The sequence below is a fragment of the Mobula hypostoma genome, chromosome 15 (assembly GCF_963921235.1).
Source record: "Mobula hypostoma chromosome 15, sMobHyp1.1, whole genome shotgun sequence".
Lineage (NCBI taxonomy): Eukaryota > Metazoa > Chordata > Chondrichthyes > Myliobatiformes > Myliobatidae > Mobula > Mobula hypostoma.
In genome coordinates this window covers 7091890-7110011 of record NC_086111.1, presented here as the reverse complement: position 1 = coordinate 7110011, position 18122 = coordinate 7091890, and the positions used below count along the sequence as shown (strand labels likewise).

Below are 18122 nucleotides of genomic sequence, written 5' to 3'. Positions count from 1 at the left end.
CATATACGTCACTTCCCTGACACTCTTGAATGTCTGGTATGCTGCAGATGTCTTCCACTGTGAAGACCGATGCAAAATACGCATTCAGTTCCTCTGCCATCGCTGCATTTTTCATTACAATACCAGCATCATTTTCTATTGGTCCTATATCTACTGTCAATTCTCAATGATGCCAGCTTCCTTTCATAATTCATCTTTTCCTTCCTAATAAGCTTCGTAGTTTCCTTCTGCAAGTTTTTAAATTCTTCCCAATCCTCTATCTTCCCACTAGATTTGGCTTCCTTGTATGCCCTCTCTTTTACTTTTACTTTGGCTCTGACTTCACTAGTCAGCCATGATAGTATCCTTCTTCCATTCGAAAATTTCTTCTTATTTGGAATATATCTCTCTTGCCCTTCCCTCATTGTTCACAGAAACTCCAGCCATTGCAGCTCTGCTGTCCTTCCTGCTAGTGTCTCTTTCCAGTCAACCTCGGCCAGTATCCCTCTCATGCCATCGTAATTTCCTTTATTCCATTAAAATACCGACACATTGGAACATAGTTTCTCCTTCTCAAGTTTCAAAGTGAACTTGATCATAGTGTGATCACTTTTCCCGAAGGGTTCTTTAACCTTAAGCTCTCTTATCACCTCCGGATCATTGCACAACACCCAATCCAGCAAAGCTGATTCCATAGTGGGCTCAACAACAAGCTGTTCAGAATCAGAATCAGAATCAGGTTTATTATCACCAGCATGTGACATGAAATTTGTTAATTTAGCAGCAGCAGTTCAATGCAATACATAATCTAGCAGAGAGAAACAAATAAAAATAATAATAATAAATAAACAAGTAAATCAGTTATATATATTGAATAGGATTTTAAAATGTGCAAAAACAGAAATACTGTATATTTAAAAAAAGGTGAGGTAGTGTCCAAAGATTCAATGTCCATTTAGGAATCGGATGGCAGAGGGGAAGAAGCTGTTCCTGAATTGCTGAGTGTGTGCCTTCAGGCTTCTGTACCTCCTACCTGATGTAACAGTGAGAAAAGGGCATGCCCTGGGTGCTGGAGGTCCTTAATAATGGATACTGCCTTTCTGAGACACCGCTCCCTGAAGATGTCCTTGGTAATTTGTAGGCTAGTACTCAAGATGGAGCTGACTAGATTTACAACCTTCTGCAGCTTCTTTTGATCCTGTGTGGTAGCCCCTCCATACCAGACAGTGATGCAACCTGTCAGAATGCTCTCCATGGTACAACTATAGGAGTTTTTGAGTGTATTTGTTGACATGCTAAATCTCTTCAAACTCCTAATAAGCCGTTGTCTTGCCTTCTTTATAATTACATCGATATGTTGGGACCAGGTTAGATCCTCAGAGATCTTGACACCCAGGAACTTGAAGCTGCTCACTCTCTCCACTTCTGATCCCCCAATGAGGATTGGTACGTGTTCCTTCATCTTACCCTTTCTGAAATCCACAATCAGCTCTTTCGTCTACTGACGTTGAGTGCCAGGTTGTTGCTGTGGCACCATTCCACTAGTTGGCATATCTCACTCCTGTACGCTCTCTCGACACCACCTGAGATTCTACCAACAATGGTTGTATCATCAACAAATTTGTAAATGGTATTTGAGCTATGCCTAACCACACAGTCATGTGTATACAGAGAGTAGAGCAGTGGGCTAAGCACACACCCCTGAGGTGCGCCAGTGTTGGTCATCAGCGAGGATGCTAAAAAGCCATCCCTTAGACATTCTACAAATTCTGGCTATTGAGGTCCAGTACAGGCCTGGTTTTCCTAACGGTTACCATGACATTACCCTTCTGACAGGCCTTTTCTATTTCCTGCTGTTATTTGTAATCCACATCCCAGCTGCCGTTTGGAGGCCTGTATACAACTGCCATTAGAGCCCTTTTACCCTTGTCATTTCTTAACTGAACCCATAGAGACTCTACACCTTCCGATCCTATGTCATCATCATCATCAGGAGCCATGCCAATTTTGAGCTTTGACTGCCATGGCCCACACACTCCTGTTTCAGGTCAAGTGGATCAATTCATTGGTATTCATTTCCAGTTCTTGGCTGCTATCTCCCTCATCATTTGTCTTTGTCTTCCTCTTGCTTTCTTCCCTTCAATCTTTCCCATAATTACCGTGCATTCTAACTCCTCTTTCCTAATCACATGTCCAATGAAGTTATGTTGCCTTTTCATGATCTCGTACATTATTTCTCTTTTTGTGTTTGCTTTGTTCATGACATCCTCGTTAGATATTCATTTCGTCCATGATATTCTTTGCATCCTCCTGAAAAACCATATCTCTGCTGCTACAATCCGTTTCTTCATGTTACTAGATGTTGTCCAACATTCTAAGTCATATAACATAACCGAATGATCCTATGTCATCCCTTTCTAATCAGCCGTGATGGAATGGTGGAGCAGGCTTAATGGTCTAAATGGCCTATTTCTGCTCCTATGTATGACTTTTCTGACTTACACCGATCAGCTAGATTAATGGTACTGATCTTCTTTTGGTCTGAATGACTGAGTCATTGACTCATTTACACTTTGAACAATCAAGCAACTTCACTGAAAATGCAGGGCCTTCTACCTCAGCAGTCTGGCCTAGACTGAAAGCCAACTTCTGGCAGTTAAAGCACATTCATTGAAGCCAGTCAATCATCTAACTATGAGCAGAGAGGTCACTTCATAGCTTCATAGGCTCTAATGCATTAGTCTTGTTGTTAACACCTAAATATGCTGGCTTTCCTTATAGAGAGGATACCCGAGCTGAAATGATGACTGCAACGTTGAGCAGAATATACAAACCATGTTTGCCATCAGGTGTAAGGTGTATTTATTTTCCTTTCTAACTGGCCAAGCCATCTATCTAACAACCTCCTTGACCCCCTGTCATCGGCCAGGAGCTACCACAGCATTAGAATAAGAACCGTTAGGATGGGAAATAGCTTCTTCTCCCAGGCCACAAGACTACTGAACTCACTGCCACTATCCAGGTCTCATCGTGCATGAAATGTCAGTGTAGCATTATACTGATTTCACTTGTATCATATATGCATCTTATTATTTGTTAATTTATTTATGCTAATATTACTTTATGTGATATGTGTGTGTTAAATGTATTGTGTTGTGCACCTTGGCCCAGAGGAACATTGCTTTGTTTGGTGCTATACATGTGTACGGTTGAACTTGAACGTTGAAGAACTCTGTGCAAAGGTATTTGCAGGGACCAAAGTTTGGATAGCAGGATGCTGTGAGGCACGGTCCTTCTCCTTGTCCTACAAAGGTCGAAATGGTGGAGTTGAATGTTCTGACTCAGTTATGTCACACTGAGTGTCCATTTTACCTCATTGTTTCTAGGAGGACCCCATGCGCCCTCCTCGGAAAGTGCAAAATATAAACCCCTATGTGTGCTGGCGGGGGTTTCTATTGAAAACTAAATGGGCAAAATGCCACAGAGAATGAGTCCATGATTGTTAAAATGTTCTTCAAATTGTTACGTTTTAACATAAAATACAAAGGAACAGTGACATTTGGGATTCTAGTTGCAGAGGTAATTAAAACCGATGAACAAATACACAATAAAATCATAAACTCGTGAAACGCTGGTGTTTACCTCAAGGGAGCTGTTCAACCCAGGGATGAAACTGTTGTTTAAGTTACGGAAAGCTCTGATTAGATCCCATTTGGAGCAAGATATCATATTTGAATTTGAATTTGAATTGAATTGACTTTATTTCTTACATCCTTCACATACACGAGGAGTAAAAATTTTTACGTTACGTCTCCAACTAAATGTGAAATGAGCAATCATAGTAATTTATAAATATTTATAATAAATACAACAGTCAATGTAATATAGAGCACACTGAAATCAGCGTGAGTTCATCAGTCTGATGGCCTGGTGGAAGAATCTGTCCTGGACCCTGCTGGTCCTGGCTTTTATGCTGTGGTACCACTTTTATGCTGTGGATGGTAGCAGCTGGAATAGACTGTGGTTGGGATGACTTGGCTTGGGTCCCCAATGATTCTGTGGGCCGTTTTTACACACTCATCCTTGTAGATGTCCTGAATCATGGGAAGTTCACAACTACAGATGTGCCAGGCTGTCCGCACCACTCTCTGCAGAGTCCTGTGGTTAAGGAAGGTACAGTTCCCATACCAGGCAGTGACCTGGAGGGAGATGTATTCAACCTAGGGGGTATGTAACTCAGATTTCCCAAAATGGCCACCCAGGGTTTAAGTAATAAATTATGAAGAGAGGTTGTATGCACTGTAGATCATCTCTTGAGTTTAAAAGACAAGAGGTGATTTATCTAGAGTGCTCTAAAATGAACTCATAGGCAGATAGTGAGAAATTTCTTCTGGTGGGGCATCCAAATTAAGAGGGCTTGGCCTTCAACAGAACAAGCTCATTGATGAGTGACATCAGAAAATACTTCTTCATAATGTCAGGCCTGAAGATGCAGGCTCCTCCCAGTCTCCACCCAGCTAACAGAAGTCACTTGCCACTTGTTTCCAGCTCATCGCCTGCAGACTAGTTCAACCCAGCTCTCAATCACAATCCTCGTTCACTCATACAGACTGGCCAGCCTTCAGTTTCTTTGTTGCCTTGTCGTAGAAAGTATTTTTTTCTAGCTTGTTTTGCAGTTTATTATTAAGGTTATCGCTCTCTGCTTAATCATCTCTGCTGCTCTGCTTTTGGGCCAGGCCTCCTCTCTATCTCCTGCCCCATACAAAGGGTGATGTAAATCCATAGCTCTCTCCTCTTCAGTATTACAGTAATGAGAGGCTTAAATTGAGAATTTTGCTGGATAGGAATATTATGGATTATGGAAACCATTCCTTTGTTGGCCCCAGTAGTTGTTTATCTTCAGTACATTGACCCTTCTATATAAAACACTAAATAATACTGAAATAAAATCAGATAAGGAATTGACTGAACACTCCACCCGATAAACCACTCCCTTCACACCTCACCCACCACTGCTTTATCATTTCCTGTCAGTCACTTTATGTACAGACACTCCTGTGCCTAGCATCACCCTATGGACATAGAATCATTGTATATAAGCTAGGTTATGTATTTATAGTTATTGTGTTATTTTTACCATTGTTTTTTAAGTTATTGTGTATTTGTGCTGCATTAGATCTGGAGTAACAATTATTTTACTCTCCTTTACACTTGTGCACTAGAAATGATATTAAACAATCTTGAGTCTTGACTACGGATCAGAAACAGGTTTTTGGGCTTGTCTGGATCACAAGATCACAAGACAAAGGAGCAGAAGTAGGCCATTCGGCCCATCGAGTCTGCTCCGCAGCTCCCCCATGAGCTAAACTATTCACCCATCTAGTTCCAATTTCCGGCTTTTTCCCCATATCCCTTGATACCCTGACTAATTAGATACCTGTTAATCCCCTCCTTAAACACACTCAATGATCCGGCCTCCACAGCTGTATGTGGCAACGTGGCCACAAATCCACAACCCTCCGGCTAAAAAAATTTCTCCTCATCTCTTTTTTAACTGGGTACCCTCTAATTCTAAGACTACAGCTTCTTGTCCTGGACTCACCCACCAAGGGAAACAACCTTTCCACATCTACTCTGTCCAACCCTTTCAACATTTGAGTTCCTCTCAATCATCAAGCACCCATTTACCTAAATCGTACACTAATCCCATTTTTATTTCCCCCAATTCCCATCCCCTTTCCCTTGGATTTGCCTACCAATACACCAGGGGAAATTTACAGTGCCCAGTTACCAAACAACCCACATGCTTTGCCACTAGAGAACCCGGTGAAAATGAACACGGTCACAGATAGAACATGAAACTCCACACAGACAGTACTGAGGTTGGTCAAGATTGACTGAAGGTTGCTGAAACAATGATGCAGCAGCTCTGGTAGTTGTGCCACCCCAATCATACTGAGTGAAGAAGTACTGTGTAGTGATGTGACACAAGCTGAGCCTGTACCAACTCTATGACTGGTGTGTGAAGGTGTGGTGTAGATGATCATGCCAGCTGCACAACAGTAGTTGTTATGGCACTCTGCCTGGGTTTGGACTAAGCTGTGAATTCCACTCTAGGGTGCAGTGCATCTCCCATGGTGACTGAAACTATTTACAGCATAGTTATAAAGAAAGCCCACACAAATACTCACATGCTTTGAAATGTTCGTGCTCCTTGAGTCAACACTGTACCTGCAAATATAAGAAATCAACCACGTCTGATTAAAAGTGAAACATCCATAACCACAAGGATAACATTCAAAGCAAAGACAACTTGCCTTACCTTACTGTGTTCAGGCAATATATTTGTGGTCTCATTTATTTTTTTATGATGCCTGCATTCATTGCTGAGTCAAAATTCTGCTAACTAACTTATGACGTTTAAATGTGAAAAATGTATTTATAAGACTATGAGAGCAGAATTCAACTGTTTGGCCCATTGTCTGCCACAGAAGCCTGTGGAGGACAAGTCATTGAGTATATTTAAAGCAGGAGTTGATAGGTTTTTGACTAGTCAGGATGTCAAAGGTTATGGAGAATGGGATTGAGAGGGATAATAAATCAGTCATGATAGAATGGTGGAGCAGGTTCAGTGTGCTGAATGGTTTAATTCTGTTCCTATGTCTTATGGTTTTATGCTCTTTTGGTCTCCCTGCTAAGTGTCGTAAAGATTTCAACGTACTGATCCTGACACCAACCACCATTTTGTTCCATGACATGTAAATCTGGGATTACAGGCATGAATTGTGGATTCCCTTAATGTTGCTTGCAGTCTGCTTATCTGGAGGGTGGTTTTCAGGCCAGGATAGCGTTACCACCCTTTGATGTATTTGCACAACAAGATCTCTCCTAACACCATGTACCTCTACAGAGTCAGAAACTCCACTTCTTTCTCCCCTTTGTTAGATCAGACTGTTAATTCTTAGATTAGACTGTTTAATTGGTATTTTCTTTGCAGTTAAAAAATTAATTATTTGTTTGTATTTTAAGTAGTATAATATGCAAGTTTAATATGCCTCAAGTGACAATACAAAAGTTCAGAGTATATTATTATCGAAGTACGTATACTATATAGAACCTTAAGATTTGCCTCCTTACAGGCAGCCACAAAACAAAGAAACCCATTAGAACCCATTAAGAAAGAAGACTGTCAAACCCCCAATGTGCAGAAAAAAAAACAAATTTTGCAAACATTTAAAGAATTCACGAAAATCAGTCCGCAGCCACAAAGCTAGTCACTGCAGCTGATCCAGGAGCCTGTTAGTTGCAGGCCACAGCTTCAGTTCAGTGCAGAGATGAGTATAAATCTGGAATGCTCTGGAAGTTTCTTTGTTGTACATTTCTTGAATACATGCTTTCTCAGTGGTTAACTTAGTACTGCAGTATTCAAGTAATAGCTTTCTAATTGGGTTAATTGCTAGCTATAGACTTGAATAGAATTTTCTTATCTCTGTGGTATGAAACAAGCTGTTCACTGTTAGGTGGCATCTTTAATCTTAGTTTTCTCTTCACTAGTAGATCCCTATCACGATCTATTCAACTTTTCTCTGTTCACGAACTCTCAATTAAACAATTGTGAAGCAGCAAGTTTTGTGCCTCTTTCCTGATTTCTAAAGGAACCTTGGATTAAAAACACCAAAATCTAACAACCTCAACATTGAATCATAAAGTAACAAAGAAAATCATTCACCCCATCTTTTCTATGGTGACTCTTCGAAAGAACCACCGAGCAGTGTTTAATTGCTTTCTTCAAAGACATGAAAAACAACTCCTTTTCAAGAAGATAATTAATTCCTTCTGTGAACATAAACATGTATTGAAAGTCACTTCTGATTTTCCTTTCTCTCCTGTGTCAATACATTCCGGACCATAACAGTTCATTTCATGAAAGGAAATTCTGCTGTTCTCCCTCATGCCTTTTACCAATAACCTTAAACTTACTCTGCATTTCCATATCCTTTCAAATATGCTTAGCATATTGTTTTGTATTTAATCTCTCCTTAGCCTGCTGTGTTCTTATGAGAACAATGCCAAATTATCCTCCAAGATACCCATTGTCAGTGGTAAACAATTACCCATTCCAGTAGATCTCTAAGGCTAAAACATTCTATAGTCAAAGACTTGGCTTTATATTCTCTATCTGCCTTTATAGAAAGTCATTGGAACTTTCCTTTGAGCAGCTTTATGGAACTAACTGGTCATTAAAACATAGAACAGGACAGCACAGGAAAAGGCCCTTCAGCCCAGTACGCCTGAGCCAAAGAAGAACAGTACAACACGGTTCATGACAATGTTATACCGACCCTATCAACTAGTCCAAGATCTCACCCTTCCCTCTCTCACCCCATCCATTTTCCTTTCACCCATGTGCCTATCTAAGATTTTCTTAAATGTCCCTAATATTCATCCATCACTCATGTACCACCACTCGTGGAAGCCTGTTCCATGCACTTACTGCTCTCAATGTAAAAAAAAACTACCTCTGACACCCCCCTATATTTTCCTCCCAACATCTTAAAGTTATGCTCCACTGTATTAGCCATTTCCTCCCTGGGAAAAAGTCTGGCTGTCTATGCCTTTTATTATCTTGTACACCTCTAACAAATCACCTCTGATCCTCTTTCACTCCAAAAAGAAAAGCCCTTAATATACTTCAAAGATATATACTTCAAGGTCCATCTATTTGGCACACCTCAACATCTCTGCTGCCCTATTGTCCTTCCCTTCATCTATCATGATTTCTATCTTTCACTCTTCATTAGCACAGTCTGCTGCTTTCTTCAGCACTGTCAACAGAATAACTGTCATGGTCCGGTCCGTGAAGTCCTCATTCCAGTTCACGGTCCGGTCCGTGGATTCAGGACTCTGGGTCTTCCAGCTGTCCCTTGTTTGAGTTAATCATAGGCACCTGATTCCCATCTTTGGGCTTGCAATATAAGTAGCCTTGGGATTGAGTATAGATGGCTGGTTGGTCTTGTCAGTCCCTGTTGGAGCAACCTGCTGATGGAAGGCTAGTGAAACCATTTGTGATTTCTAGGCCTGGTTGGAGGACCACTGCTTCATGGAGCCTTGTTGCCACTTGTTGGAGTGGTCTTTGTGGTATGGATTTGGCTGTTATCTGGGCCAGCTGAGTGGCTGCCTGCTACTCTGAGCTAGGTAGAGATCTGGCTGTTTCTGTAGCCAGCTGAGGTTGCTGGCTGAACTGTGACTTGGAGCTTCCCTGGAGCAGAGATGGATCTGTCTGTTGTTCTTTTGTGTTGTCTCTTGTCCTTGCCTCTGTGGGGTAAGTCAGGCTGTTTTACTGTTTCCCTGTGGGGGAAGGGGGAACATGTCTTATCTTTGCCTCTGTTGGGTAAGTCTGGACATTCTGCTGTTACCTGATGGTTGGTCCTGTCCCACCTTGGTGTGGAGAAGTTGAGTCCTGGCTTGTCTAAGTATAAGTACTGGCTCTAAGTCTATGTACTGTCCTGTCTCATGTTGGTGTTGTGTTAATGATGAGTCTTGGCTTTTTGAAGGATAAGTCCTGGCTCTATGTTAATGTTCAGTTCTCAGTCGGTCTCTCTGCTCCAGCCTCCGAGTTATCAGCCTCCACATTTCAAGACTAGGATCCCGCAGCCAAGCTCCAAGGAACCCAAGCCTTGAGGATCCTGCAGCCAAGCTCCAAGGAACCCAAGCCAAGCCTCAAGACCCCAGCCTCAAGCCATGTCATGTCCTTGCCTGGTTCTGGGGTCCAAGCCCAAGGCAAGAGCCAGGTTCTGGGTCCTTGTCCAGGCTTGGGCTTGGAGTCCAAACCTTGTCTCCAAGCTCAGGTCTCTAGACCCCAGCCATGTCCTGAAATGAAGACATGTCATGTCCTTGCCTGGTTCTGGGGTCTGAGCCCAAGGCAAGACCCAGGTTCTGGGTCCTTGTCCAGGCTCGGAGTCGAAGCCTAGGCTCGGAGTCGAAGCCTTGCCTTGTAGTCCATGGTTCCTAGTCCTGGTCCTGCTTTCCCTAACCCAAGTCGGCGTTCTTGTCCCTGCTCCTGGTCTGAATCCTGTCACGTCCCTACTCTAGTCAAGTCCTGTTCCTTGTACTTCAGTGTCTGTGTCTGTGTCTTGCATTTGGGTCTGTTCCCAGCACCCCATTGTGACAATAACCAATTTCTGCATTGTCTACAAAATTTGTAATTATGGGACCTCCATTTAGACAGAGCAGGATGAATGGAGGAAAGGATATATTGATTCTGTGAGATGAAATAAAATTAGCTCATTAGAGTATATAATGAAGGACTGAGTGACTGAACGCTTCAAAAATTTTCAGCTAATTGAAAAGGGGCAGATTGATTGGAAGTTACCTGGCATTGAATTTTTTTGAAGAGTTTAGCTAACAGCAGGCAGGAGAATTTCCATTGTGGGTTATATGTGTAGTTTTGATACCTTTCATCAGAAAGCTGACTGCTGAAGCTCAAGGAAAATTATTGACCTGGTTGAGAATTAGACTGAGCAACGGGTAACAGTGGGTTGGGTTGATGGGCAGCCTTCCTTATTGGTAGGGTGATACTCGTAGCATCCTGTAGAGATTTGCAGTAGTACATCGACTATTCTCTATACTTGTATTCAAAAGAAATGTTGAGAATAAAAATCCAATATCCAAGTCTTCTGATCAGACAAAGATACTAGCATTATAAGCAATATCACAAAAAGGCATTAAAAATTAAGAAAATGGACTAAACTGGGTCAAGTATATTTCTACGGAGAAAAATACAGCATCCATTTTAGCTCTAAAATAGAACAATATTTTCTAAGTGTAAAGAAGCATAAATTAGTGGAGGTCCACAGTCTCATTGAAAGGTGGGATAGATTAATTGCTAAGCAGTATCTCTTTTGATGTTCCTAAGCACCATAGTGATGGGGTTATTTTGCAGGAAGACAGCATGGATAGAAAGGACAGAATGGCCTCCTATTAAGTAAGTTATAGAACCCAGATGCACAAGTAGAAAGAAAACAGAAGTGACTGCAGATGCTGGAATTTGGAACAAGAATGAAGCTGCTGGAGGAACACCTTGACCCAAAGGATCAGCTTTCCATTTCCCTCCACAGATGCTGCCTGGCCTGCTGGTTTCCTCCTTTGATTTGTTGAGTCAAATAAATATGTTGTTGCTCCATACAAAAGTTTAATCTGTCAATAATGTTAACTGTACAGAAACCATGAAATTTTGAAAATGCATATGATGTGAAAACGGAGATGCCTTTCTCCCTTATTAGGGAGAGAGAGCCTGTGGTATGTCAAACACCAGGTGAACAATGTAGTCTTTGGGGTAACTGCAAATCTGTGACTTTACTGTCGCTTGAGTGCTCAGTGGCGGGTACCAATGTTTTTTGCCGGTGGGAGGGGGATTATTGCTTGCTTCTGCTTACATGCAGGAGAGAAAGGGGAGCTGGGGAAGGACTTTGGGGTTCTAACATTTGACTGTCATTCATTCTTTGGGTCACTCCTCTGTCTTCATGGATGGTTACAAAGAAAAAGCATTCCAGGATGTATATTGTATACATTTCTCTGACATTAAATTGTATCTTTGAACCTACCTTTGATTGTTGAAGATGGATGAACATAAGTTAAAACACCTTTTAATTTTGATTTGTCTAGGTATTCTCTACCATAATCAGCTCAAAATCACAGGCTACCCTTATCTTTGCCAAAATGATATCATCTAATTTGCATTCTTTCAAAACATGCCACAAATGATGTGTCTTATCAGTCACAGCAGATACATTTCGGAAACATCAGGTTTGCTGACAAACATTTATTCTGAAACTTAAAACAGCATATGGAAGAATGCAGCTGGAAAACAAACCAATTGATTTTCTTTGCAAATCTTTCTAATAAGCAATGCACAAATGTTTTTCAGAAAAGGGATTAAAAGCTTTATCTAAACCTATTATAATCTTGCATTAAAATTCCTAGTGAAATTATAATTGGCTTGCCATTGTATCAGGTCAAAACTACAATTAACTGCTTCAGTCAAAGTGTCTGATTATTGTAGTCCCAAAACTATTTGCCAGTAAGAAGAAACTTCAGGATCGGGGGCTCACTTGAATAATTAATTAAAATGAAGGCAATGATTGAACTGAACTTGATTGATGACCCACATCCTTTATGTTGTGGGAGGTTTGAATGATTTTAGTTTACCATTGAGAAATGAATAAGAGATGAGCTAGATAAGTAACAGGAACTGCCAGATGAGTAAAGATTGGCTCTATTTGTCACATGTACATTGAAATGTACAATGAAGTTTTGTGTTACTGACCAACACTATCCAAAGATGTGCTGGAGTCGGCCCTCAAGTGTTGCCATGTTATACTTCCAGTGCCAACATAGCATGCCCACAACTAAACTAACCCTAACCCATGCGCTTTTGAGGAACCAAAGGACCCAGAGGAAACATGCATGGTCACGGGGAGAAAGTACAAACTCCTTACAGTGAGTATCACAAATTAAACCCAAATTGCTGCCACTGTAAAGTCTTACACTATTCATGACACTATTACTGAGTAATTTACAGTTCCAGTTTCCAAATCCACCCTTCACAAAAGGGAATTTACAAGGTCTAAATGCAGGACAGCTTCTCAGTGAAAAGCCATGAAACTCGGTGCCAAATATCAACACTGAGTACATTTCTAGGAGCTGCAGATAAATTCTTTCCAATAATTGTGGAATTTCAACCTTGAACAACTGAGAATTTCATATTGGCCTATTTGGGGCCAAATGTTCAACTGATCTATTCTGAGTCATACAACTAGAATTTTTTCTAAATTGGTTTTCTTTTTTCTGAAGATTTTTCATTGTATTTCTGTTCTGACAAAGGATAACTCATTAGCCATGGAGAATGTATATTTGGAGAATAACCTCTACAGATAGAAATCCACTATACCCTAATGGTGAATAATATCTAATTTATTCAACCATGTCCCAGTATCCTAGTTAGGCCCCATTGGTTCACATTCCACATAATTCCAATAACCATTAAGATAACATTTGTAAGGTTGATTTCAACTCATGACATTCAATGATAACTTATGCACAATGTTCTGGACAAATTATCTTTTTAGTTTGTTGTGGTAAACTGCTGCTGACTCACAGCTACAGAGATCCAGATTTGATCCCAACAATATGTGGGGTCTTTACATCTAAGAACTTGGGAGACATTGCGTTCAATAGAAACACCTGGAGGAAATATGTTCAAGGGGGAGCTGTGCTACATGAGGACAACCTCCACTGTGCCACAGAGAACAAGCAACAGCTGCAAAAGGGAAGACGGAACAACTAATAAACCCAACTAGTAATCACAGCCACCACTAAATACTGCTGACACTGCACCAGAATATGTGGATCCTGGAATGCCTCCACTTGAGATCCCACCAATAGACAACCCCTTAGGAGAACATCGTACTTGCCTCAAATGATTGCACTACAACTACATTCTTCCTGTGACCACAGGGATTTCTCCCAAGTGCCTTGGTTTCCTTCTACATTCCAATGACATGCTGGATGGTTACTTGTTTTTACACAATGTAAATTACCATTCATGTAGGGAAGTAGGAAAAGAATTAAAGTGGAATTAATGAACATGAAAGTGAGAAAAGACTGGTTGTCCTTGTATCCAACTCGATGAAAGTATGCATAGAAGTAGATAAATTATATATAGGCCTTCGTAAGGAGAGAATATGAGTTCAGGAACAGGGGTGTCTAACTGGAATTATTTAGGCCTTGATAAGTACAGTACATGGATCTTCTAATCCAAAGAAGAACATTCTTGAGCCGGAGGCAATGCAGTGAAGGTTGATCAGAGTGATTCAAGGGATGGCAGGAATGAAGTACAAGAAGAGATTGTGAAGATTAGACTAACGTATGCTGGAGTCTTGAAAATAAGAGTGGGTCTCAGTGAAATTTAGAAAATCCTCGTAAGGTTGATATACAAAAATTCAAGAAAGATGGTGGAGAAGTTTGGAGCAAGGAAGAGGGGGTCAAACAGTAGGGATACCAAGTAAGCCATTTAGGACAGAGCTTTTGGTAAATACCTTCACGCAATGAAAAATAAACATGTGCAATTCCCTCCCACAGAAAGCAGTTAAGGCCTTATCATTTAATATACTCTCAAGAAGGAGTGAGATTAAATTTTAAAAGTTGAAGATATCAAGCGATGGGAAGAAAGTAGAAACAGGGTACCAATGAGGATGATCAGCCATAATCACATTCAATAGTTGAATGGACTTGAAGGACCAAATGGTTACTCCTACTCCAATATTCTATATAAAATTGAAAGGCTACAGGAAAATATGGTTTTGGGGCATGAGACTAATGGGATTCAACTTCCAGGAACCAACATGAAACTTTCGGCCCAAATGGCATCCTACTTTGTCATAATAATTGAAGTTAATTCTGGCAGGTAGAAAGCTAAGAAGATTAAAGGAGAAAGATGTAGACATGCTTTTATTTCATCCCATCTTACTTTTCTGACTGGTTGCATCATCGCCTGGTACATCAATTCAAATGCTGGGAATACAAGAAGCTGCACAGTGTAGTGAACTCTGCCCAGTATATTGCAGATATATCTCTCCCCACCATCAATAGTATCTACAGAAGGTGCTGCCTCAAGGAAGGAACATTCATCATCAAAGATCCCCTCTATCTGAGCTATGCCATCTTCTCGAGTCACCATAGAGCAGAAGGTACAGAAGCCTGAAGTCCTCACACCACTAGGTTCAACAACAGCTGCTTCCCTTCTATCATTTAGTTCTTAAACCAATGATAAAGCCCTAATCATTACAGTTTAGCAAAACTCTGACCACAGTTGTACTAAAATTCTAGTTGTGTTCATCATGGAAAAATTGTGTTTGATTTAGGCTTAATTGTTTTTTTTTAATTTATATGATGCTATGTGCCTGTGATGCTACTGCAAGTAAGCTTTTCATTACATTGTGCATACGTACACTTGGGCATATGACAATAAACTCAGCTTGGAGTTTACCACCTTTTGGCAAAGAAGGAGGTTGAGACAAAGATTGATTTATTTTTTGTTAAAGCAACAGTGTGAGTTTGCTTTCGAATGAGGGCACCCAAGACCTACAGATAAATATTGCTAATATGACAGGAAGAGATTAAAACTCTTATGGTATGATCTGCACCAAGAAGAATTCACAAGGAGGCTGACATTTCCCTTCAAGGTAATATGAGATAGACACATGCCAACAGAACACATTTTATCAACACAAGGCTGAAATGAAAAGTAATTACTGGGGATTAAATGTAATTACTATTGTACTGAAACCCATTCCCTTTTTAATATTACCAGCAATATATTGACAACATTGCTTGACTTTAAAGATTCATTCATTTGATAGATTTAATAAAGGTCATAGCACTTGTTCATGACTATTGATTGACCTCTATAATTATAAAATTCGTCCTGCATTGCAAATCTTCCAGCAATTTTGTGAAGAAAATTTCTTTCTGGATATTAATTTTTAGAAGGCTCCATTTCAAAATACCATTTCAAATTTATAAGAATGGTGCATCACTTATTAAGGCAAAAACAAAGGTTGCATATGAGATTTTGTATTTAACGTGGTTTGGCTGCACTTATATTCCAGACTTCGTTAGCTTGTGTTATTTATCAGTGTATCAGTTTAGAAGAGGAGTGTAGCAACAGGCAGACAGAAAAGGCACTACTCACACATCAAAACGCAAATTCTGCTTCTCTTCAAAGAAATAATCCAGGACAAACTTGCGCACAAAATCTGGATTCAACGTGTTTTCAATCACTTCAGTTCTTCCATACTGGGAAAGGAAAAGGGGAAAAAGGTGGTAAGAAGTTGGAGGAGAGTGATTTACCTGCAGAACATTAAAAACAAAGCCTTCTTCATATAACAGATTTAGCTTCTTGCAAATGGCAGATAATCCACAGCTCACAGGCTGAGACCGACTTCAATAAATATGGAAACAATGTGCTGTAATAGCTTCTTGATCACCATTCTGTCTTGGACATTGGGTTTTCCAGTTAGCACATTTGCCAGACTTTTCATTAAAGTGTTATGTTCTCTTCTGCTGGAGGCAGAGGGCAAATGCTGGAACTTGGAGCAGCAAACAATCTACTGGGAAAATTCAGCTGGTCAGGCAGCAAACAGACATTCTACATTTTGAGTTGCGACCCTTTATTTGGGTTTGAGATGGACAGTTGACCTTTGGGATGAGATCCTTCATCTGGATCGAATTTAGATGAAGGGACTCAACATTCCATTTCCCTTCTCGGATGCTGCATGGCATGCTGAGCTCCTTCCACAGTCTAGCAACACACATCAAAGTTGCTGGTGAACGCAGCAGGCCAGGCAGCATCTCCAGGAAGAGGTGCAGTCGACATTTCAGGCCGAGACCCTTCGTCAGGACTAACTGAAGGAAGAGTGAGTCAGGGATTTGAAAGTTGGAGGGGGAGGGGGAGATGCAAAATGATAGGAGAAGACAGGAGGGGGAGGGATAGAGTCAAGAGCTGGACAGGTGATAGGCAAAAGGGGATACGAGAGGATCATTGGACAGGATGTCCGGGAAGAAAGACAAGGAGGTGGGGGAGGGACCCAGAGAATGGGCAAGGGGTATATTCAGAGGGACAGAGGGAGAAAAAGGAGAGTGAGAGAAAGAATGTGTGTATAAAAATAAGTAACAGATGGGGTACGAGGGGGAGGTGGGGCATTAGCGGAAGTTAGAGAAATCGATGTTCATGCCATCAGGTTGGAGGCTACCCAGACGGAATATAAGGTGTTGTTCCTCCAACCTGAGTGTGGCTTCATCTTTACAGTAGAGGAGGCCGTGGATAGACACGTCAGAATGGGAATGGGATGTGGAATTAAAATGTGTGGCCACTGGGAGATCCTGCTTTCTCTGGCAGACAGAGCGTAGATGTTCAGCAAAGCGGTCTCCCAGTCTGCGTCGGGTCCTTCCACTGTCTGTTTGTCCTCTTTTGATGTTCCTTTATTTTCTTTTTCTGGGTCTTGAGTCCATCTCATCCAAAGGCTTGGGCGCTCTGCCATTGTCTACATGCCAATCACAGCATTATCATTCCTTTCCATATTAGTTGATAGTGACAAAGCCTCTCTGCTCAGACACCCCCACCTTTCCATCTGTCTTCTCTCCATCTCCACATCTGCCGAAGGGAATGGTTACCACTGCCTCGTTCACACACAGCTCCAAGTTTCAATATTTCCATCACGTAGTATTTACTCTGAACTGGTTTCAAAATTAGTCAACACTTGCACTATAAACAAAATCGAGTTATTAAAGAGATCTGATAGCTGTCAGTTTTGATCTCTTCACCTACTAATTCCTATGTTCTCTTGCAACGTCAATGGAGACCATTCAGCCTATCAAATCTCTGCTGGTTTTCATCTACTCCAGCAAGCCCATTCGACAAGTTACCTCACTGTGATCTATTGCAATTAATACACTCATCAATTTCTCTCTGAAAATCCTGCCACCCATCTGCAGAAAAGGTAATCTGCTGTAGCCAACTAACCTCCAGTAAGCCTTTGAGATGTATGAAGAAACAGGTGCATTCACGGGGAGGATGTACAGACACCTTACATGTGATGCTGGAATTGAACTCTGAACTCCGAAGCCCTGAGCTGTAATGGCATCACACTAACCACTACACTACTGTGGTGACAAATGGAGAATCCCTTTCACACAATTTCTTGCCAATTATTGTAACAGATTTATACTTTAAAAGTGCATTTGGTTCGATAGACAAGTAAAATGGTGAGGCTGGGAGATCTCAAGCTCAGTATTGCCACAGGTGAGTATGTTCCTCTGAAGACCATCACATTGTCATTGTGGAGAGGTCTGTGAGCTCCTGAGATCCCGAGACTGATGCCATCTGAGCTTAGCTCCTGTTAGGGCCACCCATGGCGGTAAGATCAAGGGGTAGATTTCTGACCAACCGACACTGCTAAAGTGGAGCTGGCAGAAGATGATGACACATCACAATGGCAGTGAAGGAGGAGGAAGACTGCAGCAGTGAAGGGTCCCCAGGCGCCTTGCATTCCATGCCAGTGGATCCTGACCTGTCAAGGACCGTA

The 18122-nt window shown here is 41.2% G+C and overlaps 1 protein-coding gene across 1 annotated transcript in view; it reads right to left on the bottom strand.

The window, feature by feature from the left end:
- LOC134356672 (copine-9-like) overlaps nt 1–18122 on the bottom strand; it is a 585942-nt gene that overhangs the window by 333548 nt on the left and 234272 nt on the right. Inside the window, exons 4-5 of the mRNA XM_063067690.1 lie at nt 15731–15834; nt 6171–6210 (exon numbers count right to left, since the gene is read on the bottom strand). Coding sequence (XP_062923760.1) covers nt 6171–6210; nt 15731–15834 — 144 coding nt within the window. The remainder of the gene's footprint in view (nt 1–6170; nt 6211–15730; nt 15835–18122) is intronic.